Source organism: Agelaius tricolor, unplaced genomic scaffold, assembly GCF_023055355.1.
Source record: "Agelaius tricolor isolate 1412-34295 unplaced genomic scaffold, bAgeTri1.0.p SCAF_2, whole genome shotgun sequence".
Lineage (NCBI taxonomy): Eukaryota > Metazoa > Chordata > Aves > Passeriformes > Icteridae > Agelaius > Agelaius tricolor.
The window spans coordinates 42,406,908-42,434,051 of record NW_027269262.1 but is presented as its reverse complement, the minus strand read 5'-3'; the positions used below and the strand labels follow the sequence as shown (position 1 = coordinate 42,434,051).

The following is a 27,144-nucleotide window of genomic DNA, read 5'->3' as shown; positions in this document are numbered from 1 at the left end:
ATTTTGTAAACTGATTTTTGGTTCATTGATCTCTGAAGAAATACTATGATGTGAACACTAACTGAATTTCCAACAAAATTGCACCCACCACTGCCTTATGCATCATTTTCTAAAACATTAAATAAATATATGTAGATGTGCACACATAAAAGTAGTTTGTATCATATTGTAAAATAAAAAGTTAAAAGAGGGTATTGGACAAACTGCCATAGCTCCTTTTGAGCTCCCTTAAGGTAATCTTGACCTTCTGTATGACAGGTCAGGGATAAAGAATGTCTAGAACAGGTTCTGCCTCTTCATGGATTTTAATCCAAGACATTTTCCTGATAAAATTGAGGCATAGAAATAAAATTTATGAAGCCAACAGTTTTTCTTTTTTCTATGTAAGAGCAGAAGGATTCCTTGGTAATCTCTCCTAAAGAAAGAGACTTTTTTTTCTTATTTTTACAGTCAGTGTATGTTTTGAGTTACTTGTAACAATGCATGGAGAGAGAAGTAGACACTGAAAGGGTAAAACTGTATCTACTTTCCTTTTGCATGGAGGGAAGTGTGAGGTATGATATAGAATTGGAAACTGCCTTCAAAAAACCCAAATAAACAGGAAAGTTGTTGAGAAGGAGATTAACATTGTAACTGCACACAGTTAACTGTGTGCAGTTACAATGTTATGTTCTACAATATGAGAAAAGGATTTAAGAAATCTACTGGGACAAGTGTAGAGAATGTAGCAAAGCCCATCAAATTATAAGAAATCTGGTAGTTAATAATGCTTTTGTCATTTATTTGCTACCCCTCCAAATCAGCATAAAGTATGCTAGGACTTTACTAGCATTAATTGAAACTTGTAAAATTTCTAATTATGTAGCAAAAGGGAACACAAAGCTCTTTCTGAATGAGGCAGCTCTGTTTCCATTATCTGCAACAGAGAATGTTGTAGGAATTGTCATTTAAACTAGTTGAAATTATTATTCCTGTCAAATTAAAATGCCTAGATAGCAAATTTTCAGTGAATCTTTCTTTTCTCCTAAATTAAACTCATCCTAGAATCTTTAGACTTTTGAGGTTGGAGAAGATCTGGTGATGTAATGTATGAGAGCTTTCCTTTGTTGAAATGTAAAGCTGAATATAATCTCTTGTGTGCAATCTAAATAGTTTGACTTATTGATATATCAATATTCAATGTTTAAAACTTTGCTTTTCTCCAAATTGTGCAATAGTTTATTAAAGTGCTTATTCAAGAGGCTGTCACACAGAGTGTGTCTGGATCAGACTTTCCATGTAGAAGATGTGACATAATTACTCCACAGTCTGAAAATCCCACTGCTGATGTGCCAAAGCCTCTCCCCAGGTTCCCTCTAACAGAAATGGACATAAAGAACAGAAACATCGTTTTTCCTAAAACAAGACTAGGACAAAGCTCAGGTAAGAGGAATTAGTTATTAAATATAGCATCTGGAATATCTTGTGTTCAGAGGCTTTGTGTACTATATTGCATGTTTGGGAATTTTAGTGCTTTGGTTTTCTTCTCTTAGTCTAATAAGTGTGAATGACCAGTTCCCCACTTCTGCCTTTAGTTTGAGATGCTTTTTGGGTTTTTGGGGTTGTGTTTTGGTATATTGGGAGTTATGGAGTTTTTTTGTTGTTGTTGGGTTTGGTTTGTTTTTTTGTTTTGTTTTGTTTGTTTTGAGGGTTTTGTTTCTTAGTTTTTGTTATTGTTGTTTTGGTTTGGGTTTTGTTTGTTGTTGTTTTGTTGTTGTGTTGTTGTTTTGGTTTTGGGGTGTTTTTTGGTGTTTTTTTTTTTCCCCAGTTCTCCTTATACAGTATAGTCCCACCTTTTTTTCCACAGTTAGGTTTGTGTACAGGCAAATCAGTTGCCACTACAATGAATGCAGCTATGCTGTGCCTGGGAAAAGAGAGTGTAGAAGGTCACTATGTCCACTTGAAACTCTTCTGGCACAGGCACCTTTGCAGTAGATCCCTTGTCATCTGCACTTATGCCCATAAGAGATGAGACCAATCTGTCTGTGTTTAGCAGGGAAATAAATGCTCTTCCTGAGGACAATAGGAGTGTCAGCTGTGAGGCTGGCTGTCCTTGTCTTGGTACGTAGTGATTGAGGAGGCCAGGGTAGATAATGGAGGCTGAAATGCTTGGACTGTACTTTTAGTTCCAGTCATGCTTAAAATTCTCAAAGTAACTCTATGGAGCTCTCATTCTGTTATCTACAGACCAGTTTTTTTGTAGTACATACCTTTTTAGGCAATGAAGGTTTTTTTAATGAACCATTGCCACTATTTTTTTTTTCCAGCAGACTTGAGGACTTTCAAGGCTTAATTTATCAATAATATCTTGGGGTTTTTTGCTAAAATTATGAAAGTATTGTAATAATAATACTTTGGTGTTTATACATTTCCTATATAATTTATGTCTGCAACTTCAACTTTTTAAGTGCTTTTCTAGACTGAGATGATCTTGTCCTAATAATTTCTTGCCAAGAGACATATATTTATATGCATGCTGAGTAACAAAACACATTATTTGGTACAAGTTTATTTGGTCCCAGACTGGGATATTGTGTTTTGTCTCTGAATGATCAAATAATATCTTGGGAAGGAGTTGGATATCTTTTGGGGATTTTTTGGTGGAGTCTAAATTTCTTGTGTATAAGCTTCTACAAATTTTATGACAGTGTGCTTTGTTTGAGTCTGCTCTTGAGATTTGTTATAATGAAAACTGTTTCCACTAAACTTGTGTTCATCTAGAGACACAGTTCCTGCTTAACTCTTTACACCAGGGATACTTGAACAAAGATGTTTAGTATGCTGGTCTGATATTTCTCTTTTAGAGAATTACCTGGAAATGGAGAATAAAGGGAATGAAAATCTGAAGTGGAAAATATCATCTTTTGCACCACCCTATATTAAAGTGAGTGAATGCTTGCATTGGGAGTTTTATGCAAATCTCTGGGTTTTATTTTAACTTTTCCTGCTGTGCTCTCTCTCCTTGCTGCCTCTCAAGGAAGAATATATATTTGAGCATGACTTCAGTTACAAAGGTTTTTTTCCTCTGTTCATATCAGGGAAATGTTTTGCTCCTTTTTTTCATCCCTGATGTGCTCCCTGACTATGAATCAATCGGTGCTCTGTGGTACAGTTTCTGCTTCGCTTACTGCTTTACAGGGTTGGCTTGTGCTCATACAGTGTCACCATCCAGACTGCATTAAGTGATCAAGCATAAATGAAAGATTGGTGTCTCTTTTTGGCTGCAGAATGCCAGACTTGTCTTGTTCCAGGCTTTTGCTGCTGACATTGCACTGTACGTGGTATCTCTGTAGAAATTTGAGTTAGGTCAAGGATATTTTAATTACAGTGCTGTTGCCTCTGCCTAGCTGTTGATATTTGTAAATGCTGCCCTATTTTTTGATAGTCTGAAATGCTGTGATGATTTTTGATTTTATGCTAGAATTATTATTATGCTCTTTTGTTGTGAAATGATGAAAAATGGTTATATAGCACCCTTACCAGTACCCGTGGGACTGAGTTTGTCATGTTGTAGCCAGTGCACCACCTCTGAACTGTAAGTCAGTAGTGGTGACTGGATTTGGTAGTTTCAGTCTTTATTGATTTGCTTTTAGGGAGTCAGTTTCAATTCTTTTCTTAAAAGTACCTTAATTGGGTGTATTTTCCTCAGTCTTCTGCAAGGGGGGGTGTATGTGTGGGTGTATTGTGTGGTTTCAGGCTATTTTTTTCCTTTCCCTTCAAATCTGACTCATCAATTGATTTGCAGGGTGTGGATGGAAGTGGCACTGTTTATAGGGTTCCTTACTCTGCTTTTGGATTTTCCCATGTTTCTGGTACCCTTGAAGTTCATGAACAAGAGAAGGTAAACATTTATAAATATTTCAGGCATATTAATGTATCTCAATTGCAAAATAAGATCTTAAATGAGAAATAAATTTTATTTGATAATGATGAAATGTTGGCCTTTCAATACTGGGCTCTGGAGTGTGTCAGATATTCTGCATCAGCCTAATTCAGCAGAGTTAATTCTAAGAATTCATGCAATCAAAGTAGTTTGATTTCAAAGTGGTGGTGTGTTTGTGTTACTCTTTGGGGGTTTTTAAGGACAAATTATTTCAGAAGAGAAAATTATTTTAAATGTTTTGTAAAATTCCAGAAGAAAATGGCAAATAATCCTGGGTTCTTACAAAACTGGTGTAAGCACCTGATTCCCTTCCTTGAAGCATTCTTGCTGTACTTGTTCAGGGACAGCTGTCTGCTCCTAAAGTTGGTTTCATTTGACTTGCAATTTTATCTCCTGGCCAGTAGAGGGTTTCATAACCACAATTATAAAGCACATGCAAGGATAGACTGAATGGATTGGTAAGGGTCTTTCCTCCCTCATCTTCTCTCATAATGCTACTTGAGTTTTATCTTTTTATCTTCCTTAAAACCTATCTTTTCATTGTTATGGATAATTATTTCCATAGAGATGCAATTTGTAATCTATTTGCAAGAATAAAAAACTTATTCCTGTCCATTTTCATAGTAATTTCATAATATTGCAAGCCATTATTTCAGTTTAAACGATGATATTTGCATTAGCAATCCTAGTTCAGGCCTATTTGAATAACATTTACATCATTGGCATGCCAGGCTGTGGGCTGGAGCTGATAAGGTACAGTGCTATAGTGACTGGCTGGGTTTTTTGCAGTGGATATTATGATTGGCTAATGAGATATAATTGTAGTGATCTATTTTAATCTGCTGCTCTCTTTCTCTTCTTCTCTCAACCTCACTTCTGAAGTTTATTCTTGAATTAACCTGGTACAGCACTATATGGAGACAACCCTTTGTTACATAGGTGACCTTTAAGGATGATCAAATTCATAGGTTGCAAGTTGGCTTAAATTTTAGGCTTTCTAATAATTGTAGTGCAGGAATTAGAGATTTGGAGCTGGAGGAGGTAAGTTCTTCACAACTTAGTTGCCAGATGAAGGAAGTTTTTCCAGGTGCACATATTTCCCTTTCTGGTCCCCTTTCTCTCCATTTTACTAACAGAAATAATTGTGCCAACATTTGCTGACTTTGCTTAAAGCAGATTATCTGAACTCAAGTTTATTCAAAATTGCTTGTACAACATAGTTCATCCATTTTTTTCCACTTGCTGGCAGAGGAGGACTAGCTAGTTGTATAGTTTTCTGCAAGATCACCTGTGTGTGCCATGTGTGTTCTGTAGTGTGTAAATTTTGTGCTGGCTGAACCATAACTTTGTACAGGTTAAATTGAACCATAACTTTGTTCAGGTTAAATTGTGAAGGTCCTGAAGATTATTAGTGTTTGCAAAATTTGCCTTTTTTTTTTTTGTTTTTTTTTTTTTCGTAGGTTGCTGTAATTTTTTCACCTAGAGATAAAGGAGATTACTCCCAGTTCTGGGACCTTGAGTATTACTCAGTTGGAAATCCAAGCAGGAAACACAAATTAAAATTTCAGCTTTCTGGAAATGTGAGTATATAAAAGCTATAAACACTGTTCGAACATAAATTTTTGATAACATCTTGATTTTACTATACACTTCTCTTTCATGTATACATTGGTATATTCTGCAAAAAAACTCAACCCTGGTAGTATTTTTGCTGGGTTAAATTGTATTTTTTTCCTTATGTTCCTCTTCCTTATGTGATAATGCATTATCCTTTGCCATTCATGATATAAAAATTTATTTAGCTCAAAGACAGTAGAGACAAATTTACATTCTAGGGGAATTGTTTCTGTAGACAAAGGTATTTCTACCAGTTTTGTTTGGTTTTTTGCTCGCTGGTTTTATTTTTGTAAATAAGTAGTGAAGTAACTGACCTTTGCTATAATACATAAATCAATGCAGTTTTGGAATTTTCAAATATCCATCCTGGAAATGGGTATTTGTGTCTCTAATAAAACCTGGTTCAGTATTTTATCAGAGTAACAATGTAGGTGGGGATAATTGTGAAATTTATACATGGCAGCAACTGGGTTTGAGCTTCCCTTTGCTCCCTGTTTGTTCCTCAGCTCAAACTTCATGGTAAGGCTTGGAAGAAGTGGGTTGGGAGTTGCATCTGGTTTTCTGTGCTCTCTCTCCTTACCTTGCTTTTTATCCCATCTATACAAGAGGAATTTATCTAGGACAGAGGATTTATTACCATAAAGAAGAATTAATTATAATGATTAGTTAAATAAGCTGAAGAACTTTGTACATTCAGTATGGCATTATTGCTATATATGCTTTGCTGTCCTTTTTAGAAGGTTTTTGATTTTTCTAAGAAGTCCACTCAAAGATTTGGCATCTTTCTTTGGAGTATTAAGCATGCTTCAGTAGTAAGAACCTTACTTATCCTTCTTACATTTGTTTTGTAGGTTCCTTGTTCTTTCCAAATTAATTGTGTTGAAAGAGTACTTGTAAAAAGGTTTAATATTAAACGACTTCTGATTTTTTTTCTGTATAATGTTTGGTTTTAGAGGGTTTTTTATTAAACTTTCATCAAATTCTTTGGTCATAATTTTTCTGAAAATGAGGAAAACATCTAAATCATTTGTCTTTTTAAAGCTAGTTGAAGTGTGGAGAAGATTAATTCTTTAACAGAACTCTAGAGTTTTAAGGAAGTCTCTTCTTAAAACGTGACTGGTTGTCAGAGTTGTGTAAATCTTTGAGCTGCATGACTTGATATTAATGTTTTCAAACTACTACTGTGTCAGATTTGTTCTTGATTTTTTTCAGAGCTGTTAACAATTAGATCTTGATAGCATCTCTGCACATGGGAAAAAAGTTAGTAGAAAATACTTGAAATGCATGTCACGATCATTTTCAGAAAGATTTGAAAAGGAAGTACTGTATTTATCAACTAGGTAGGGAACATCTGTTCAGAAGAGGGATCAACACAGAACATTTAGAGTGTTGCAGCTTTTAGTTGAGAAGGCAAGAGAAGTGAGTCATAATCTGTTATCTTCTTGGGATCAAGAGTTTAGGCAGTGTTACTAAAACTTTGAAAAGGACTTGGAATCTGGTGGCTTTGCTGAGGCAGGGGGCTACAGCTGTGGTTAGTGTGACTTTTGATAGAATAAAGGGGGAAGAGTGACTGACTGTCATTCAGAGTGACTGAGTGATGTTTATTTATAGCACCACTTCAGAAGAAATGAAAAATTTGAAAGAGCTCAGGAAGGAACTAAAAGAACAACATTAAGTTAGGAAAATCAGTGGCACCTACCACTTTAATCTGTTTCCTGACAAATTAATTGACTGTAATTTTGATTATGGTCTACATGTGTTTGCAGTCCTCACCATTGGAAACTGTAGTCAGGAGTTCAGCTCATCATGTCTCTGAAAGCAGTCTGAGAGACAGAGGAAGGAGGGATTCTCTGTGTGCTCTGAGCCCCAGCCTCTCAGTGCTGGTCATTCAAACTTAGTGTTGTCCTTTCCTGAAGAACATTTGTTCCTGCCGCTAGGAGCTGCTCCTGGGGGCTCTTTGAAGATCATTGAGCTGAAAATGAATATTGTGCACAGGAGTCTTGGACTGGTATTTAGGTCTAACTATCAGTCCCTTCTGGGTGAACTGGCAAGCACCTGCCACGAGGCTGAGACAGCAGCAAAGTCCTGACTGCTCCTTTAGCATGTTGAAAGTTGAGGACTTAATAAAGAACCCTTGCTATTTTTTAAGATACTACAAATGTTGAATGCATGCCATTTCTTAATTTACATGGTTTATGTACTTTAAAAAGTTAAATAATGTACATAAGTGACAATAAATAAGTTTGAAAGTATCAGCAGCACAGAGCTTCATTATCTTTGTGTATCTCAGAAGTGAGAAGAGGGAAAACCTTCTTAAACTCTGTGAGAAAAATAATTCCAATTTTCAAGCTATACAAATTTCTGTGTTCCTGAAGTGTCTTTGGAACTGCAGCACTCAATTGTAACCATTTGAAGTGTTAATGTACTGCTCTCATTTGAAACAGCAGAAGTCAGTACAGGCTGTGGTAAAGCAATCAGTATTTCAAGATGCCCTTATCAAGACTGGGGTAACTTCTGATCATTTTCCATAATGTACCTTATTCTCATGCAGTCAAATTGCCTTTTGATAAATTAGAATTTGAATGATAACAGAGGCATGATGGCCACTGTTTTTCACTGTGTGGAAAAATAAAAGCTCTTGAAATGGGACACATGTGCAAATCCCTTCTTGTCTTTATTAGGTTCTACTGGGGTTCATGGGTTATTTGCAACTGAAAAATATATTCTTTAAAATAAGATTAAGAATTTTTTTTTTATGGCTGCTGCTATTTCTGACAGACTGATTAGCAGCTCTTTCAATAGAAGAAATGAATGTCTAAAAGACAAGTTTGTCATAGCAGCTCTATTGAAGATGAATCTATTTTTTTCATCTTCCCTGCGTCAGGGAATCAACTGCTTGTCTAAAACGTCAGCACCATTTCAAAAATTGACATAATGTTGTACAACCATAAGTGTAGGAGGTTCTTTTGGTTCTTTAACTTTGTTTAAGATGTTGTGACCCAAGGGGACTCCAAAGAATATCTGGCAAGATTCACTAAGCAACACGGAATTTGAAATTGGTTATTTGTCCAATTATTCCCGTTGGGTGATCTGGTCTCCCTGTGTTAGAATACCCTAAATGGGAGTCTTGGTGATGATAAATATTTTGGCCTAATTTCTGAATGCAGAAAGTACCATATAGTGCATTATCTGTTTCTCCCTCTCTGGAGAGGCCTTTCTTTGAGAAGGATGTATTGCTCATAGTACAAAATTATTACCAAGCTTTTTGCTGTCTTGAGAATTCAGATTATAATGCTGACTTATGTCTTCCTTCTTTCTGAGCAGTTGTTTTGCCAACTTGGTTGTTCTTGAGGCATGTGGGCATAATATCTGCAGAGGAAGTGAGGTGTTTTTTGGCTTTTAGTAAAATCTTGGTTGCTTGCAGTCTTTTTGAGATTCCACCTGCACTCCTAGTTTGTTGTGAACTGTCTTGTAATAAATAAGTATTTGTAAAGCACAGAAGCCTGTTGGTGTAATCCTCCTAACTAATTGCTTCCATCTTGATGATCCGGACTCTCATGCTCCTGAAAGATTATTCTTGAAATAAAAAGTCTTGGATTGGGTTACGGGAATGACTTACATTTCTGAATACTTAAGTACTTTTGAACTTGAAGTTCACAATCTTCTCTGGTTTTGCCAATAGAGTACTAAAGCAGAAAATGAAACACCAGTTGTGAAATCTTCTCCAAGTGCCCTTAAAAAAGCTGAGCTTGCAGTTACACCAGAAAGGAAAGCTTACCCTGATGGACAACCAAAAAGAATAAGGTACGTACGGACAAAACCTGACAAGAGTGTGTCTGCAGCTGGGCAAAAGGGTCAGGGAGTAGAACCCAACTCCACAACCAAAACCTTTTTTACCATTGGGACATCTGTGGGGTGGAACAGGCTTCACAGAGAGTCTGTGCAGTCCCTGTCCTCAAATGGTTTTAGGATTTAACTGGTCAGCTTGCTCTGACCTCACATCTGACCCTGACTGGAGCAAGAGGTTGGGCTACAAACCATCTGAATATCTTCTGCCCTGAATGATCCTATGATTCTATGTTAGAATAAGCAGCTATAAAAAACAGACTTGCCAAAAACTCTTGGTGGCTTTGTATTATTCAATCTTCCATGCTTTTTGTTTTCAGTTGAGTTTCTAAGTTGTCTAACTACAATGTTCTGTGGTGAATGAAATGGTATTGGCAGTAGAATTTTGTCTATGCTTTTTATGTATTTGCCTTTTGGACACTCCAATTGACTACGAAGTCAATTCTGAGAAAACCACAGTAGTGCATGTCTTAACCTTGCTGTTCAGTCTTAAGTTGATTGTCAGTTCTTTTACAACAGGGTGATGTGAATATGGCAGGAAAGTAAAACATTTGGTCAAATCTGCAATCTTTGATAATAAGACTCTAGGTCTCTGGTAAAGCATATGGGGGAAAAATTCAGACTGTGAAAGTACATATAAGGAAATTCCTGTATATTTATGCCAGAGTGATACTTTCATTATTCTTTCTAGCTAAATTATCTTGCAAAACTTAAGGTGAGAAAGTTGATGTTTTCTGGATCTTTCTATATTTTCTGATTTATTCTCAGAAAATACACTTGTACTTCAAGTATGCAATCAACATACCCTGATCATACAGGTCAGAAATGTTAATATCTTAAATCCCTTTTTCAAATCAGACAAAAAGAGGTGATTCAAGGGGTGTATGCACCAGAAGATGTCTACGTTTTTCCTCTAACCAGAGTTGGGGAAGCATGCACATTAAAGGTGCACTTGCGGAATAACTCCCGTACAACACACGTGGTAAGTCTGACAGACTTCATCTGAAATAGATATTTGTCAGTCCTTTCAGTTGCTCAGCTGCACTGGTTTTCTCTCTTTTACTCTTGACAAAGATTTCAATAGTACATGTCTTAGTTTGCTAGTACCAAAAATCAATATTTGAAGAATTTTGATGTGTAATTTTTCTGTTTTGTCTGACTGAATAACTGAGTGTATTTGTAATAGTATATTACAAATAATAAAATAACTGAGTGTATTTGTAATATTATAATAGTAAAGTACGGTAGATCATATTTTGCATAGGTTTGTTATTGTTCTGATTTGCTGATTTTAATTTTTTTAATTAATTCAAAATATTGAAGTAAGTCTTTTTTTCTTTACTGTTCACAAATGTGGGCATTCTGTATTTTTAAACCCTGGGTCTGTGTAAAGCTGTATTTGTAAATGACCTGATTTATCTTACACATGTCATAAATTGAATATGATGGACTTAAATATAGTGCACTTTTAAGCATTTTGTATTAAATTACAGCTGAAATTTGTAAGTCCCAGGGAGCCTTTCTACATCAGGCACTTGAAATACTCTCTAAGGTGAGTAATGCATATGCTAACATTTTCTCCTAACAAAAAAAATTAACCAAGTAATTCAGTAAGATAAATATCTTCTATATATGTACAGTGCTAAAAAATATTCTGGATGCTTTTGTTTATGGTTACTGGTTTGGGGGGGAGGGGGTTGTGAGGCTTTTTTGGTTGGTTTTTGTTTTTTTTCTTGTTCAACTGTACTCTCTGTTCGAAGCAGAATGAGCCCACACAGTTATTTCCGCATCTGCCAATTTCTTCCCTGCAAATTGTTTCTAACAGTGCTGCTGCTTTTAATGTTAAGCCTAATGCTTCATGTAACCATTTGGCATGCTGTGCACAATCAAGTCATTCCTTCCATTTATACTTTCTGCACAACAGACCAAGCAAATTGTCTTCATCATGCTTCTAATTTGACAAACCTGCAGAGCTGCATCAAAGGTTCTCTGCAAACACAAGGTTTCAGCAGCCACTGGAATTGTCTGGTCATACCAACTATTTCAGCATTTTACCTGCATAAAAGAAATTTTTGAGTTAGGGATAGCAGTCCCTGAGAATAAACCCAGTCATCTGTGGAGTTCATTACAAGCATGTGCCAGTAGTATTCGTCATCTCTTCAAGAAGTGCAGCATCTCACATGCTCATCTGCAACAGTGGGATTCTCAGGGAGCAGAAATGCAACTGTTTCATTGGAAGTGGTGCAGCATACATTCTCAGTGTTTAAACAGGTTCCCATTTTAAACACAGGAAAGCTAAGGCTATAGAGAGCAGAAATTGGGAGCAAATTGTAAATGGAGTTAGATATTCTGCCTCCTAATCTGCTCCACATTTATCACAGAGACAGGGCTGTGGTGGTGTTAGCCAGAGGTATTCAAGGTATTCTTAAGGCCACTTTTCAGTGCCAAGTGTTGTAACTCCTCTTAGGCTTGTGTTAGTGCTTCAATTTAAATGTCATCTTTTTATTAAATATTTCACATGAGATGGCACAAAAGGGTTTTTTTGGGGGGTAGTGACCAGGATAACATCTATTCAAATAAAGACAACTAGCTAGATCTGTCTGAGGCTGTACAGCAGCACACAAAGGACAGGATGTCTTGATTTAGTCATCCTTGACAAAAAATTAGTAACTTCACTAGAAAACACTTGATATTTCAGAAATATTTTTGAGGAATGATGTAGAAATTATTTGGTATATTTTCTGCATGAGATTATGAACTCCTACTGCATTTATCTAAAGTAGACTTAACAAGTTTAAAAGTCAGTCTACTATTTTTTTCCTAGTAACTTTGTCAATTTTTTCTTCAGTTGTAAATACCAGCTTTTCCTGTCTTAAAAAAAATAATTTCTCTGAAGTCTATAAAATGCTCTCCCATTTATGAGCATAAAACACAGAAGATTTGCTTGACTTGGATAGATGTTTTTTAAAAAAGTGTTAAAAGTGTTTTAAATGGCTTTTATTCAAGATTAGCATCAAGAAGGATATCAGTAAAGCCACTGGTAACTGTTTCCTTCTAAATTTGGGCATCTGAGGAAGTAATGTTCAAAACTGGATGAGAAGACTCTTTGCAGGAACTTGGAATATTAGTCTGTAAATAAGAGTATAAGAGTAGAAAGTACTATCTACCTATATGTTTTTTGCCAAAAAATTATAATGTGCTAAACATTGTCTATTGGATGCTCTTAATTTTGAGGGCCAAATTTAAAAGTAATCCTGCATAATTAAGTTTTAAATCTTGATAGAGAAAGTGAAACTTTGTATCTAATATCAAGAGTCTTGGCCTTCAGAATTTGGTGTAGTGCTTTTGCCAGTTCTTCAGTTGATTATGCAATCCCAAGTACCAATACACAGCACTGCTGTGGAATTCTGTCTGCAATCTACACCCAAAAGAGTTCTATTTGTTTACAGACTAGAATTTCTTTTACTGCAAGGAGAATACTTTTAACAATATGACTCTTAAGTGATACAAACACATGAATTAAGCATTAAAAAAATGACCAGTTTGTTTCTGGAAGGACTGCCAGGTTGCTATGCCTACTTAAAGCTTGAGAACACAAGTGTCCCAATTTTATTGCTTTCAGAAGCCATCTGATTACAGGGTAGTGTATTTTCCAGATACTACTAAAAGGTAAAGCTGTTTGTTGAGTTGTTCCTTTCACTAATTATGGTTGTTTCCAGTAGCCACCCCTCTGGGTGTCAATGGTCACTGTTCATTGATGAACCATCTGGTTACTATGGCTTAAACTGGGCTAACTGCCCATGCTCTTCTTTTTCAACTTGTTGCAGTGTTGTGTTTTGAGGATTAGAGGATTGGTTTGTCTGTGAAGCAGGCTTCAGACATGCCTGACTTCTCAGAAATACTGCTTGAAACTGGTGCAACAACCTGTAAAAGCCATACACTAATCAGAGACTAACTGAGGTGCTGGCATAGTGGAAAGTTTGAAATGAAAGGAGTGTTTTAAGAGAAAAAGAGTTAACTGCAGCAGAATTCTACTTGTCCTGAAACTATAGTTTTTGATTACTGTACTTGAGAAAAATCTTCCACGTTGCCTAATTTCTGAGAATATTTATGTTATGGAGTAGCCCAAAGAGCTGTTACATCTGGAGTCTGAACTTTCCAGTCTTGTAGCTGAGAAAATGAAATGGAAGCAAGTGTGATGAGTCTTATCACAGTTGTGAGAATTACAAAACAGACTACATAATGTCTGACTTACTCTGCTTTTAGGGAAGAACAGTAATGTGTTTAGACCCACCCAATGGACACCTAAATTTAGAGATCAAGAGGAATTTAATATGGTTGTCATTTGCTAAGAAACTGCTCTGCCTCAGTACCATTGAAGCCATATGGTACATATTCTGGAAATTAAAATTTGCCAGCCAGATGTGGCCATCTTTTTGAAAGAGCAATACCTAACTTACTGTTAAGTTTTTGATAAAGTGTATGTTTGAGTGTGGTCATATTGTTCTTTTTGAGTAAGTGTTATGTAATGTATCAGGGAGCATACCTATATTATTTTGGAGATGATACAGACTTCTGTATCTCTTCTGGCTTTCTACTAAATTTACTTTTACTTCAGTAAATTCTCAGGTGGCCTACTTATATGCAGCTTCACACTCTATTCCTACTAAAATTTATGTTTTCCAACATAATGCATGTTAGAGATTAAACAGTCATACTGATGTCCTTCACTTTAAAAAAATTGATTTTTTTAAAATGAGCTGAGTGAATATCTTCAGCCTGTATATCATAGATGGTTAAAAAGACAGACACTGCCAGATTTGTTATACAACACTTGGCAGTCGAGTATGAGACATGAAACTGATTTGGTTGTATTCCTTTGGTGCACTGTTGGATGTACAATTAGTACTTTATTTTTGTATTCACCTGATGGAAAAAATACACTACCCTCCCAGTCTTTATTCTAAATGTGTGTACTCTTATTTGATTGACCAGGATGTTGTTAAAAAAAAAATTGCTGGTGTGGTTACTTCAACACTAAGGATGATACTAGCAAATGAGAATTGTGTGTAGGGCAGGTGTTACGATTTCAGATGTGGGTAGGGGATAGAGTAGAAGGATAAAATCATAGACTGATTATGATAGCTTGAATTAGTGCAGAGAAAATGAGTATGAGAAGGTAGGAACACTGAGAAAAAGTAGGAGAAATAAGCACATTCCAGAGGACTTTGGACAATACTATACACTCTTAAGGAAAGGAAATTGAAGGAATGGTAAAAGCAAACAAAGCTGTCTTTTCTGTTCCTACTAAGTGGGGGTGTTCATAATTCCTTATTTCAGTTTGTGCCTGTTACTGCCACCTGTTTCAGTGCTGGATGTTTCTATTGGATGCCATGGAATCCAATAGACTGCCACTCAGAATTTTCAGCTACTGCTTTTACAGCTTATATTTTTAAGTAATTCAGTCTAGGCTTTTGGCAATTAATACAGATACCCATTACATTTGGTATGTTTTTATGTAATCCAAATAGAAGAGGAATTATGTAAAAACAGTGTAAAATTTCTAAAATGCTGTTTGAGGATGGACATACTGATTTACAATAATTCAGCAAAATATTTCTTATTGTGGAGACAATTAGAAGTAATAGAATTTAGTAGCTTCAAATGCATGGATTTCAGAAAAGATTTGGGAATTTTAATGTACTTGTGTGATGTTTGAAGGGAAGAAATGTAGTAATTTTGCTCTAAATAAAGTTTATGCACTGTCATTATTGCCAAGAGGCAGACCAAGCTTACCAAGGTAAACAAGCAGCAATAAAGTATTGTGTTACTTTGTATAATCAGAAGGAAAAAATGACCTTGAAGATCAAAGTCCTTCAGAAGAAAAATAGATAATCAAATCTATAAAACTAAACTTGATGATCTGGTACACATCCAGTATACCATTGTGGTGAAAATCCAAACTAGACAAGAATTTGTCTCTCAGGTAGTATTTACTTGTTTATTAACAATTTTTATGCCCACAATTGCCTTTTTAGATCCTGTCACTACATTGCTGTGCCAGTCCAGTTCAAGCCAAAGGTAGAAGGAATGTTTGAAGATGTCTTTGTTGTGCTGACAAGCAAATATGGCCCAATTAAAATTCGCCTATATGGTAAAGCTATTGGAAAAAAATAGAACTGTTTTTTATCTGTTTATAAGAATTTATAACAGTTTATATTATTTAAAATATTAAAATATTTGCTACTACGTTTCCATACTAATGTCCTACTTGTTTTGCCCTGTGATGCTGCTTTGATGAAAAGTCTTCTGTAAGATAAATTATGGTGCTTGTTTCACAAATCTGTTTTGATAGTAAAAACAGTGAGAAATAACATTGTATATTGTAAAGTTACCATTTTATAATTTATGTTTCTGCACTTTTAAAGAAAATGGAAGTTTTGTATTTTTGCATTTATTAGAAATAGCTAGATACTGATATATTTTATTTTAAACATTGTAAATTCAGAAATAAAATCTATTTGTAAACAGTTGGTTCTGCCTGATTTCTGTCTGTTTCAGAGGATTCTTTGCTGTACATAAGGGATCAAGCTGCCTTCTCTTAGACAATGCTAAATTTTTGGGGGGCTGTGAAGGAACAGGGGTATGTGTTGCAGTCCAGAAGCTGATCTATATCACATTTCCATGAGGTAGTGCTGGGATCTGACAGTCAGCCCCCACCTTTTTACACAGTTCATTGGCAGGCATAAGCATTGTTTTTAATCTAACAGTGTGAAAAATGTAAATTTTAACATGACCAATAGTGCCTTCAGCCCTCCAGAATTATGCATCTTACCCAGTATTCTGTCTCTGAAAGTCACACAAAGATGATGTTACTTTGAGAAATGATGTAAGCCTGGCTGCTTACTGGTTCAATTCCATTTCCTCAGTATCTGCCACCAGATGAATAAGGATGGGAGGTAGAATCCCACCTCTGCCTTTTCTCTGCATTTATTGGCCTGTTTGTGAATTCACCTGTTCACATTTTTTAACCCTTTTGACACTGTTTCCACATCTCCATGTGGTAGCAAACTCAAAAAGTTCACTGTCTATTCTTTTAACAAAATTTGGGTTTTTCTGTGATAAACTGTATTATTTCTGATTTAATTGAGTACTCTCTAATTTTTATATTGTAGGAGTCACTAAACAACTGTTCCCCCATCCCTTGTTGCCATGTCATAGGTTCATAGAGTAGTTTGGGGTGGAAGGGAACTTTAAAGGTTATCTTGTCCACCACCCCTGCCATGGACAGGAGCAACTTTAACTAGATGAGGTTGTTCAGAGCCCAACTCAATCTGACCTGAACTTTTGCTTCCATGGATAGATGTCTTCCACTGCTCTGGGCAACCTGTTCCCAGGGTATAATTGGGTTTCTGTGCTCCAGGTGTACATTTCCAGCTCATGGGCAGCCTCTCACTCACCAGCACCCCAGGCTGGACTGGGCAGGGCTGCCCTTGATCTGTTCATTCCCATGAATGGTGCTGGGGCTGCCCTGACCAGATGCAGCCCCTTGCACTGGGTCTTGTTAAACCTCAAGAGACTCCCAAGTGCCCACTTGCTGAGCTTGTCCAGGTTCCTCTGGATGGTATCTCATCCTTCAGGTGAGTCCTTCCCTGCTCAGCTTGGTGTCTGCAGACTTGCTGAGGGTGCACTCCATCCCTTCTTCTGTATCATTAATGAAGATATTAAATAACACTAGTCCCAGTATGGAATTTTGAGGGACAGCACTTGGCACTGGTGCCCATTGGGACTCTGAGCCATTGATCAGTGCCCTCTGGATGTGACCATCCAAGCAATTTCTTAGCCAGTTAACAGTCCACCCATCAAATCCATTTCTCTCCAGTTTAGAAAGAAGGATGTTGTGCAGGACGGTGTCAAAGGCTTTAAAGAGTCGAGATAACATTTGTAACCCTTCCCTTTTTCACTGATGTAGTCACTCCATGCAGAAGGCCATCAGCTTGGTTAGACAGGATTTCCCTTTGGTGAAGGGTTGTCTCCCTGTCCTCCATGTGTTCTAGCATAGCTTCTAGGAGGAGCTGTTCCATGATTTTTGCAGGCACAGATGTGGGGCTGGTGGGTCAGTAGTTCCTGGGCTCCTCCTTTCTACCCTTTAAAAATGGGTGCAATGTTTGCCTTTTTTCAGTCACCTGGGACTTCACCATCATGACTTTTCAAATACCATATTGCTTGTAGCCTTTGGCTCTGTCTTCTATTTTATTTTTGTAGCATGTATGGCCAAAGTTGCTTTAAGACAGAAGTGCATGTTTTTGACAGCATTGTTCTGTCATAGCATGTGTACATTATTCCCTTCTTCAGGTTGGTAGGAGTGTGAGTGAAATTTGTTTTAGTAGGAGGTTGTTGGTTTAGCAGCATTTTAAAACAATTGAAATGTGAAAAAGCAGGTGGAAAGACTTGAAGTACCCTCTGCATTGTCTTTGGTACATACCATCAGTGTTGAGTACAAGTATACTAAAGCTGCTGTTTCTCAGAAATCTGGAAACCAGGAAGGGCAGATTTATTAAAAGAAATTAAACTAGAGATGAGAAGTCTTGGCACCTCCTTATTCTCCCAACATGTAAGTTCATGTCTGTGAGATACTGTGACCATGTTCCTTTTGCCCTCTTTCTGCCAGATGTTTCATGTTTCCTTAACTGATGGGATGCCTGTGTACTTCTGAATACAGAATTTGAATAGAGGGAATCTTCTGCCTGCTGCCTTAGCTTGACAGGCTTGGCTGCTTCATTTGAGAAAGACCTTAGTGTACAAAAGCCTGTGGCTGATCAGTTTTAGAAGCACAATTGGAAGTCTCTTCTAGAGCTGGAAAAAAGACTAAGCTGCCTTTGAATTACAATAAGAAGCCCTGACTTTGGATAATTAAGTATTTGGTGTAAATTCAGAATTGTCTTTGTGTTCTGTTCCTGTGCTAGGCCTGCTGTCTGTGACCCTGTTCATGCTTCTGCTATGGGCTTTTCTTGAGTTCTTGAGATGAGAAGAAGAATTGGGAAGAATGGTTATGCATTTTTTCCTATGTTTTCTCCTGGGTTGGATGTGAGGGAAGGAAAGGATGCAGAATGTGCTGCTGTGGATACTCTGGTGAACTATGCTTGTGTGCATAAATATGTAAATATATACAGGTGAAATAATCTAAGTATGAGCAAATGACCTGCCCTCATAATCCAGGGGAATCCTGATTTGCAGATGATGTGAATTATTTTGGTACCTGTTTGCAGCCCACTGTGCTTGTTTCACTCCCAATAATGACTTTCACTTTCTTTGCAGTCACTTCAAACTGGTTCCATTCCTACTCCCCAAAACGAGATTGCTTCCTCTTCCCATGGTTGCTTTATTTATATAATAAACTTTTGTAGACAAGACAATCTTGCTTGGATTCTTACTGTGAAGAAATCCTGATTTCTGTCTACTTCTTTTAGAGTTGCAGAAAAACAGAACAATTCTATCCAGAATTTGATTTGATTAAGATTTTAGATTGTAATACTTTTAATAAAGTAAGCAGAATTAACTTTAGGTATAATTCTTTTCTCATTTTGATCTTTGACAGCTTTGAAGCATTTTTTCCATTTTCTCATGTTGCTGGCTGTAATCTTTTGTCTCAGACTGGCAAGATTGACTCAAATGCCCCAAGCAGCAAACTTTAAAAAAACCCAAACAAACCTGAAACTATGTCTTTTTAATTACAGGCATCTTACTTGTTGATTTTAATACCAGTCAGAAAGGAAATTCAGAAAAGAATTATTTTTAAAAATTCATTAAGTGTCTAGCACTGAGGATGTCTGTGTACCTGTTCAACCTAATTGGGATATTAGTAATCATAATTATTCAAGAGCTTTGTAAAGTTTTCACATCATTGGCTGCAAATGAGGTTGTAATACATTCTGTACACGTGCTTCAGTGTGTTTTGGAGATGGTTGCCCTGGCATCTGAAACTAATTAGTGTTCAGAAAACCTTGTATAGGTGCATATCAAGGCCTGGCTGTCTAGAAGATTATTTTGATTATATAAAAGCATAAAATAGTAAAGAGAATTTTGTGAGTGTTTTTTGATACATAAAGTAAATTTCTGAGGCCAGTGCTGGTCTTTTGAAATAGAATACTAAATACTCTGGGCATTTCTGTTGTGGGAATGCCTGACAGGTAAGATGCTGGTTATGTTCTTGCTCCTATGATTTGTGGAGGAGTTGAGGGGTAACAAAGTTCACTGTGAGGTTAGTAGGTTATGTTAGTAGGTTATGTATCTTATGCATGTTAGCTTGCTATATTGCAGCATCTTTGGAAATGAGAAAAGACATTCTGGGAACAAAAGTCCTTGGAAGTCAGTGAGAGAGTGGGCAGGTGACATAAGATCAGTTGTCCCTGGTACTGGAATTGAGTATCCTGACTTTTACTCACAGCTGTCTTGTTCTACCTTGTTTCCAAAAAGCCTCTAGGTAACAGAAGTTCATGCCTTACTGCTTTCATTGTATAGCATAAATGAAGAATATACATCTTTTTGTCAGAATGACAAACATCAAGTATTTGGGTGAAGGATCCACCTGCCTGCCATGATGCCTCATATTCAGTAAGAAAGGTGATTGTTAATAATTTTTAAAGTAGTACTGTTTGCATCATACCAATTTTCTCCCCAAATTTGCCAGTTAAGTAGAATATTGTTTCTAGCTTCCCATTTGAAATTTTGAGTTGGTATTAACAGTAGAAAAGATTTTCCTCAATGTTCTTATAGCAGTAATGATTTTTAGCCTTTAGATCACTGCATTAGTTCACTGATACATCAAGTAATGTGGAATCTGCCTTACAGGTTCCTGTGGAGTGGTAACTTCAAGTACAGAATAAAGAAGTATTGCAGGCTGGACCATGGTGGATTAAAAAGAGGATTTTCTTTAGACATTTTATTAATTTGCTAAAACTGATCCTGAAATCTTTTCAAACTTAGTTCAATGTGCTAAATCTATACTAATAGCATAAACACCTAACTTGTAGCATAAGGAGGTTAAGATAGAAAATGAAAATTCTGCTTTCAATGACATACAGTTTGATCACAAAGCTTTCCTAAGCATATCCTTCGATCCTGGATGTCTTATTTTTGCAGCATGATTGTTGGAGGACAGTCTTACATGAGCAGTTTTTAGATATAAAATTAGATTGATATAATGCACTGGTATTAATTTTCTGTAAATATGATCTGATCGTCTTTGCAAACTGGATGCTTGGGTGGTACTTTTTGGCTCTAGACATTTCCTACATGAAAATGCTTTTTTTCTTTATTTTTGCACCTTTTCTCTCATTCTAGGAATATGTAATTTCTAGAGCTGCTCAAAAGCTCAGAAAGATGCAACAAAATTGTTCTGAATAATTGGCTTTATCCCTATTCTCAAAATTCTCAAAGTTTTGGTATTTTTTTTTCCCATGGGGGGAAAAGGTAGTCAGTGCTGACAAGCTGAAGCTTTTCAAGTATAAATACTACTGAAAACCATGGAATTTTAAAGTATAAGACTCTTTATAAAGCACTCTAATATTTTTCCTGATTAGTGTATTCATTACTGCCGTTGTACTTGGCAACTATTCGTAACACAAATCCATGTCTTTATGGCTCAAAATGCTGAATTCTGAGACGGTTTGTCCTTGATTCCAGGGGCAGTTTGTTGTCTGGGAATGACATTTTCAGGTATGTCTTTCCTCACAGGCTCTCATCTATAGCCACCTGCCTCAATCTGACAGTTGAGCACCAGCTGGGAGTTATGACCCGGAGGAGCATGAAAGGGCTGGAGCGAGACAAAATGATCCATCAAGTCCTGCTTGTAAGTCAGGTCTCCAAACATGCATTTTCCACTCTATAAATTAAAAATTAAAATACTAATGGGTGTGCTTTTGTATTCATCCAACAATTGGTTCATTAGGTAGGTATGTACAAAGAGGCTCTGCTTGTCAATGCTGTTTGGCTCTAAAAGGAGGCAGAATCGGCAGGGGTTAGGCTGGTGGTGAAATGCCCCCACCCCTTCTACCTTCCTTCCATGTTTGTTCTGGGAGGCTGGCGGTAGGTAATACTCATCCTGCATAGAGCTGGTTTGCATTGTGAGTGCTCTGTCACCAGTCACAGCTGTCAGGTATGTCAGTCATGGAGTATTGTGGTGGTGTCAGAGACATAATCAGAGAGATTAGGTGGACACAAAGAGCTCTGAATGAGGTGGTAATTGCGTTCAGGGGGAAAAGAGAGTTAAAGAAAGAAACTTTCCTTTCTCACAAGATCCATTAAAGAGGTGACAGCTAATATATTAAAGCTGGAACAAGATAATTGTGGTAAGAATCTTTGTGTGTTCTCCCTAAAATGCAATGTGCTCACAATAAATATTCAAATGCTTATTTTGTGTTGTGAATACCAGATAACCATTTACAGTGAAATGCGACCTCTTTCAAAAAGTTTAAATTCATTGCCAAGAATGTTCTAGGAACAGTTATAAAACTCAAAAGGAATATTGGTGCTATACTGAATCACAAAAATGCCATCTTATGAAAGCTTCTTTGCAGGGATTTTCTTCAAATTGGTCTAGTGGAAAAGAAATGCCGAGATGCCAGCCATGGGCTGTGCTCTTCCAGACTTTGCTCTCTTTGAGTAGTACTTGAATAGTACCTCTCCCCCTCCTCTCTCTCACTTTTTTTTTTTTTTAACAGACTACTTGAGTATCTGTTTACATTACACTTTTGCTGTATTGATGCCATGCTTCAGAATTGCTACTTACCCTTAAGCTTCAGGAAGAAATTTCCCTTCCCTTCCCTTCCCTTCCCTTCCCTTCCCTTCCCTTCCCTTCCCTTCCCTTCCCTTCCCTTCCCTTCCCTTCCCTTCCCTTCCCTTCCCTTCCCTTCCCTTCCCTCACTGAAGGTTGCTACAAGTGTACACATAAGGTGTTCACTGGAACTTCCTTTGGCACCAATCTTTAAAGCACCTCGTCAGTGTATTTTGCTTCCTGTCCCTACATTTGAGGTCAGGACCCCTGTCCCCTCCAAATAGGCAAGGATAAATGTTTTGGCATCCTCTTCAAGGTTTGAATATTTTCCTTTGTACCTCTGCAAACTCTTAAAAACCTCAGCTTGTGTAAGGGCTTCACAAACTGCTGATCTTTACTTCCTCCTGCTCTTGTGCAAGGGCTCATATATTACAGATTTTGGTCAGTTGGTGTGGGCCAATGGATTCCAAGCCAAATAGGAAAAAAATGTCAACAGCTTTTGGTGTATTTATATATTAGCAGCAGAGTTGTTGCATAGACCTTCCCAAGTTAGGAATTAATTCCATGACTGGTTGTGACTGTGGAAAAATAAGCTTCTATGATCAACTCCATGTTCTTTATGACCCTAGTGAAAAGTGACATTGATTTCTTGGCACTGCACAGCTGCTGTTGTGTTGAATGTTTAATATGAAATCAACAGGACTGTTGAATATTCTTTATTACCAATGAATATAAAATTTATAAGTAATAAGTATAAAAGCCAAAAGCAATCACTAGTGGAAAAATCAGTCCCACAACAAATTTAAATAGTAGCAAACATCCTCCACTGTACTGCTTGCCATCAGAAATCATGAAAAGCAGTTTCATTTCTGTCCATTAACTTCTTGGGATCTTGCTAGAGTTTCTAGGTTGACTGAAGTGAAAACCCAATCTTTGTTCACAGAGCTTTTAGAGCCTTCAAAGATAACTGTATAGGTACAGAAAGAAGAAAATACTATATTAGACTCTATTGTGATAAATTTTCATGTCTTCCTTGCCATTCAAACCAACATTTTTCCATTTTCTTTTACAGCACCAAGTCCTAAACCTTACAATACAAAATTGAGAGCGAATGGTATGAGTCATGACATCTTCTTTGACTGATTCTTCATATAAATGAAAGTAGCTTCTCATTTCTCATGATATTTTGGTGATTTTCATGGTGATTTTCCAAGCCTTCTTTTCTTGCTGGCTGTTCTGATTGATAGTAAAGTGGGTTGAGCAGAGTCATCTCCAAAGATGGAAAGATTTGATGCATTTCAATTGTAACTATCCTGCAAGTGCTTTCAGGATAGTTGAGCCACCACATGTTGCTATAATGGATTGATCAGTTTGATTCTTTTGATACAGGTAAATCAGTTTGATGCAGGTTAATTCAGGCTGTGTTTACAGAGGTTATTCTGATCCCCTTTTCAGGCTCCTGTATGTGTTTTCAAAGAAACAATACCCCAAAACCTTTAGAGAATGAAAACCCATTCCTCCCTATTTACAGAAAGTTTTTTTTTCTTTCAAGCTGGAAGCCTACAAAATAAGTCTTAGGTTTTCATCATAATCTTTTGAGTTTTAAATCTACTTCATAAGTTGGCAATTTTAAATGGTTCCTGGTGAGTAGAGTCCTGGTGAGCTTCAAAACCACACACAGTTTCAATGAAGCTGTGTGAACCTGCTTCAGAATCTCTGCAAGTTTTCCAAGCTTTTATGCTCTCGTATGGTTTACAGACAAAAACCTACAGGGGTCCCATTTAAAGCCTCCTAGCAGCTAAAAGATAGAGAAAAAATGGCTTTTAAAAAACCTGAAGTACCCTCTTATGAGTGCATTAAAAGCAATTTTATTTGCTTTCACTTTCAAAATGCTTCAAGCTGCCAAAGACGTGATGCTAGAAAATGACTCATGAGTACTAGAGAGAAATAGTCTTTAAAAGGTGGTTCATAGTAAAGGATGATAGATAGGCAAATGGAATTTCTGTATTCAGAAAGAAATATCTTGTGTCCTCATATTACAGATTTTTTTTTTCTGTCTCAGTAATCTGTTTTTTAGTGGTTCTTCACCTTTATCTTACAGGTTTTCAGCAATTGTATGAAAATCAGCTCAGAGCTTCAGTTTGTTCCTGTGGATGCTATCTATCAATGTTTGGAGACCAGGGCCTCCACAGAAAGAGAGGGCAATGCCAAAACAATGAAGGCTTGTAATTTAACCCACCTTTCTGGTAAATCATGATGTGTCACCCTGTGGATTGTTTACAGTCTGTATGGTAGGTTTTAGGAAATTTTAGTATTGCATTGTGGGTTTTCCATTTTCTTTGCAGTATTTGGTATTGGAATCGTTTCTTGATTTATTTGCTCTACAGGAAACACTCAGCACAAAGGCAAAGTATTAAAATGTCCTTCTCATTTTGATATTGCTACAGCTTCTCACAGTTTTCTCTCTCTTCCAGTGTAAATAAAGACAACAGTGTGGAGTAGACTTCTCAAAATTCCAGAATATTTGGACCTTGTGTTCTGTTGCAAGCTGCTCTTGAACAAATACACTTTCCTTTCTAAATTGTATTGCTGAGTGTCAGGGAAAGAAATTGTTAGGAAAGATTCATTTAATGAAATCTAGAGATTACTTGACAAAACAAACTTTAATGACCTGTTTAAGTTCATTCTCTAATGGTTTAAACAGATATTACCTCTAAGAAGCTCTCACAAAATCCTGCCTTTTGAAGGCTTACCTTATGTACTTCATGGTTTTGTAAATGTGGCATATTTGGTATGAATAACCATAGAGGAAAAGGACTCACAGCATTAACTTTTAATGGTTTTAGTTTAAATTTTAAAACTGTGTATTCACCAGCCCCTTAGCTTTTTCTCTAGGGAGTCAAAAAGAAGAAAAGAAAATGTTGATCCCCTTGGTTGTTGACAATATCTGAAAATTGAATAAATATTACAAGCATTAAAAAGCTAAAAGAATTAAATGAAAGTACAGAAGTGGTAGTAAAAAGTCTGAGCTTTATTGTTCTTGTGATAAAACAGAAAGCAAGATGTGTACGAACAGGATGTGAACATAAGCTGAGATCATGAGATAAAGATTCTTACCTGTGGAAACAAAACCATGAGCCTAAAACTTACATGTGGAAATAATGTTGATTTACAGACTAGCAATCCATTGTATAGTTGAGTACTAAACATTATTTCCACATGTAAGTTTTAGGCTCACAGTTGAAGGGGTTTGGCATTTTTAGAAATCAAGTTAATTAAATGATGAACAAAATATTGAAAGCCCTTGCATACCTGGAGCAACAGTTGGTGCTTAATCTCACCATTTGCTTGTATAAACCGTTTAATGCAGGCAAATTTTTGATTCCCCAAAACTCCTTTGCTGCTCCTTCACAACTGCATAGCTTTTTCTGGGGTCAGTCAATCCATGTTAGGCAGCTGGTGTATGTTAGGAAGTTATTTCAAAGCCTCTTGCATATGCTACCTATTTCTTGCATAGGCTCCATAGTTTCTGTGTACCCCTCTCCACTGTGATCACCCCTGGAGTCCCCAGAGGAATTACTGCCAAAGCTCCAGGCATCCCTGTGTGGCCTGTATGGAACTAGTCTGTTAGGCTTGTCAGTACTGCTGCCAACATGAAAAGATGTTTGAATTTTAAAAAAATCCCCTCCAAACTCCAAGCAAACAGAACCCTCTCCCCGAAGAGCTGAGGCTGGAACTACTGTAGCACTGCAGGATTACTCACAAGAAGAATAATCACTGGCATCACCAGACATGAAAGCAGCTATGCTGCAGTAGGATGTTACTGTCTTAGGAAGGGTCTAGGTGAGATTCTCCTGCACTGCTTCAGCAAGGAGGTTATCATGGGTGGTTTTTTTATGGCATGAAGTTCCTTGTCCACTCTTTAGTAGAAAGATGAAATTTGTGTCCTTGCAAAAGCATATATGAGTATAGAATAAAAGAGAAATTTGTATACTAACATGGAACTTGCATTTTTTTTTTGGTGGGGTATAGAATGAGACAAATAGAAAAATGTTGATTCATTGAAGGCAAGGAAGTTGACAGGTCACTAAAAAAAGATTTTGGGAAAAGACTTTGTATACTTTAACACTTGGCGGTGCAGGAGGGTTGTTGGTGGATTAAGTAGATGTTAGCTTTAGCTACACAGATGAGAACTAATTTTTCTTTAGTCTAGCAATGTATAGAAAGTAAGCTGTGTTTTAGAAGACAAAACTGTAGTTTAATGAAGTCTTGGGCAGAAGTTACTGCCTGGATCTTGCTATGTTTTCAGAAGAGGTAACTGCCCTTCAGCTGCTTGTCACCATCTTTTCAGCTGGTGATTATCATCATCTCAGATCCGTTCGTTGTGCATGTTGTCATTTTCTAACTTGTCTGTCAAAATGAGTTAGGTTGAAAAGACTTTTTATTTTTTTTCAAGTTAACTTGGTTCTCTTTGAAGGCAACAGATTGTGGAACATTTGTAATAAGAGCCCCTCCAGCAGATAATCTCAAGCAGAAGGGTGATGACAGGCGGCTGGAGGTTGTAACCTCTTCTGAGCTGGAGGAGTTTCTTGAGATAAATTAGTTATTCCAAAACCTGAGTGGAAGCAAGCATATCTGCTGTAGGGGTGGGGGTCTTGTAGACACCCCTCACCCTGCAAAAGCTGCTTCTGACACTTCCACAGCCAGGAGCCACCCATGCTGCTGATCTGCTCCCTTCTACAGGCATGTGACTTAGAGCAGGGTGTCGGTACTTAGAGCCTGTTCCAGTCAAAAAGACATGCTGGAGTGGAAAGCAGGCCAGCTTGGAACAGTGATGCTGAGAATGAGAATGCCTTTGTCAGCTTGACTAAGGATCTGCCCACCTACAGGGGTAGTGCCATTCTTTGATGCAATTGGGTTGAAATCCAGATGCTCTCATCCTGTAACTGCAGCAAAATGGGGAACAAATGCTGCAGGAGCAACA

At 37.0% G+C, this 27,144-nt stretch overlaps 1 protein-coding gene and 1 long non-coding RNA gene across 2 annotated transcripts in view; both read left to right on the top strand.

Moving 5' to 3' along the window:
- CEP192 (centrosomal protein 192) overlaps positions 1–15,915 on the top strand; it is a 72,513-nt gene extending 56,598 nt beyond the window's left edge. The window contains exons 49-56 of the mRNA XM_071421969.1: positions 1,218–1,422; positions 2,844–2,923; positions 3,785–3,880; positions 5,383–5,502; positions 9,222–9,343; positions 10,244–10,367; positions 10,879–10,937; positions 15,424–15,915. Of these exons, the coding sequence (XP_071278070.1) occupies positions 1,218–1,422; positions 2,844–2,923; positions 3,785–3,880; positions 5,383–5,502; positions 9,222–9,343; positions 10,244–10,367; positions 10,879–10,937; positions 15,424–15,562 (945 nt within the window). The 3' untranslated portion in view covers positions 15,563–15,915. The remainder of the gene's footprint in view (positions 1–1,217; positions 1,423–2,843; positions 2,924–3,784; positions 3,881–5,382; positions 5,503–9,221; positions 9,344–10,243; positions 10,368–10,878; positions 10,938–15,423) is intronic.
- Positions 15,916–19,403: 3,488 nt separating this feature from the next.
- On the top strand, positions 19,404–26,300 carry LOC139600663 (uncharacterized). Its single transcript, XR_011682632.1, has 5 exons — positions 19,404–19,575; positions 19,862–20,008; positions 21,122–21,236; positions 23,233–23,274; positions 24,262–26,300. It is a non-coding gene; the product is annotated as an uncharacterized lncRNA (long non-coding RNA).
- Positions 26,301–27,144: the final 844 nt, after the last annotated feature.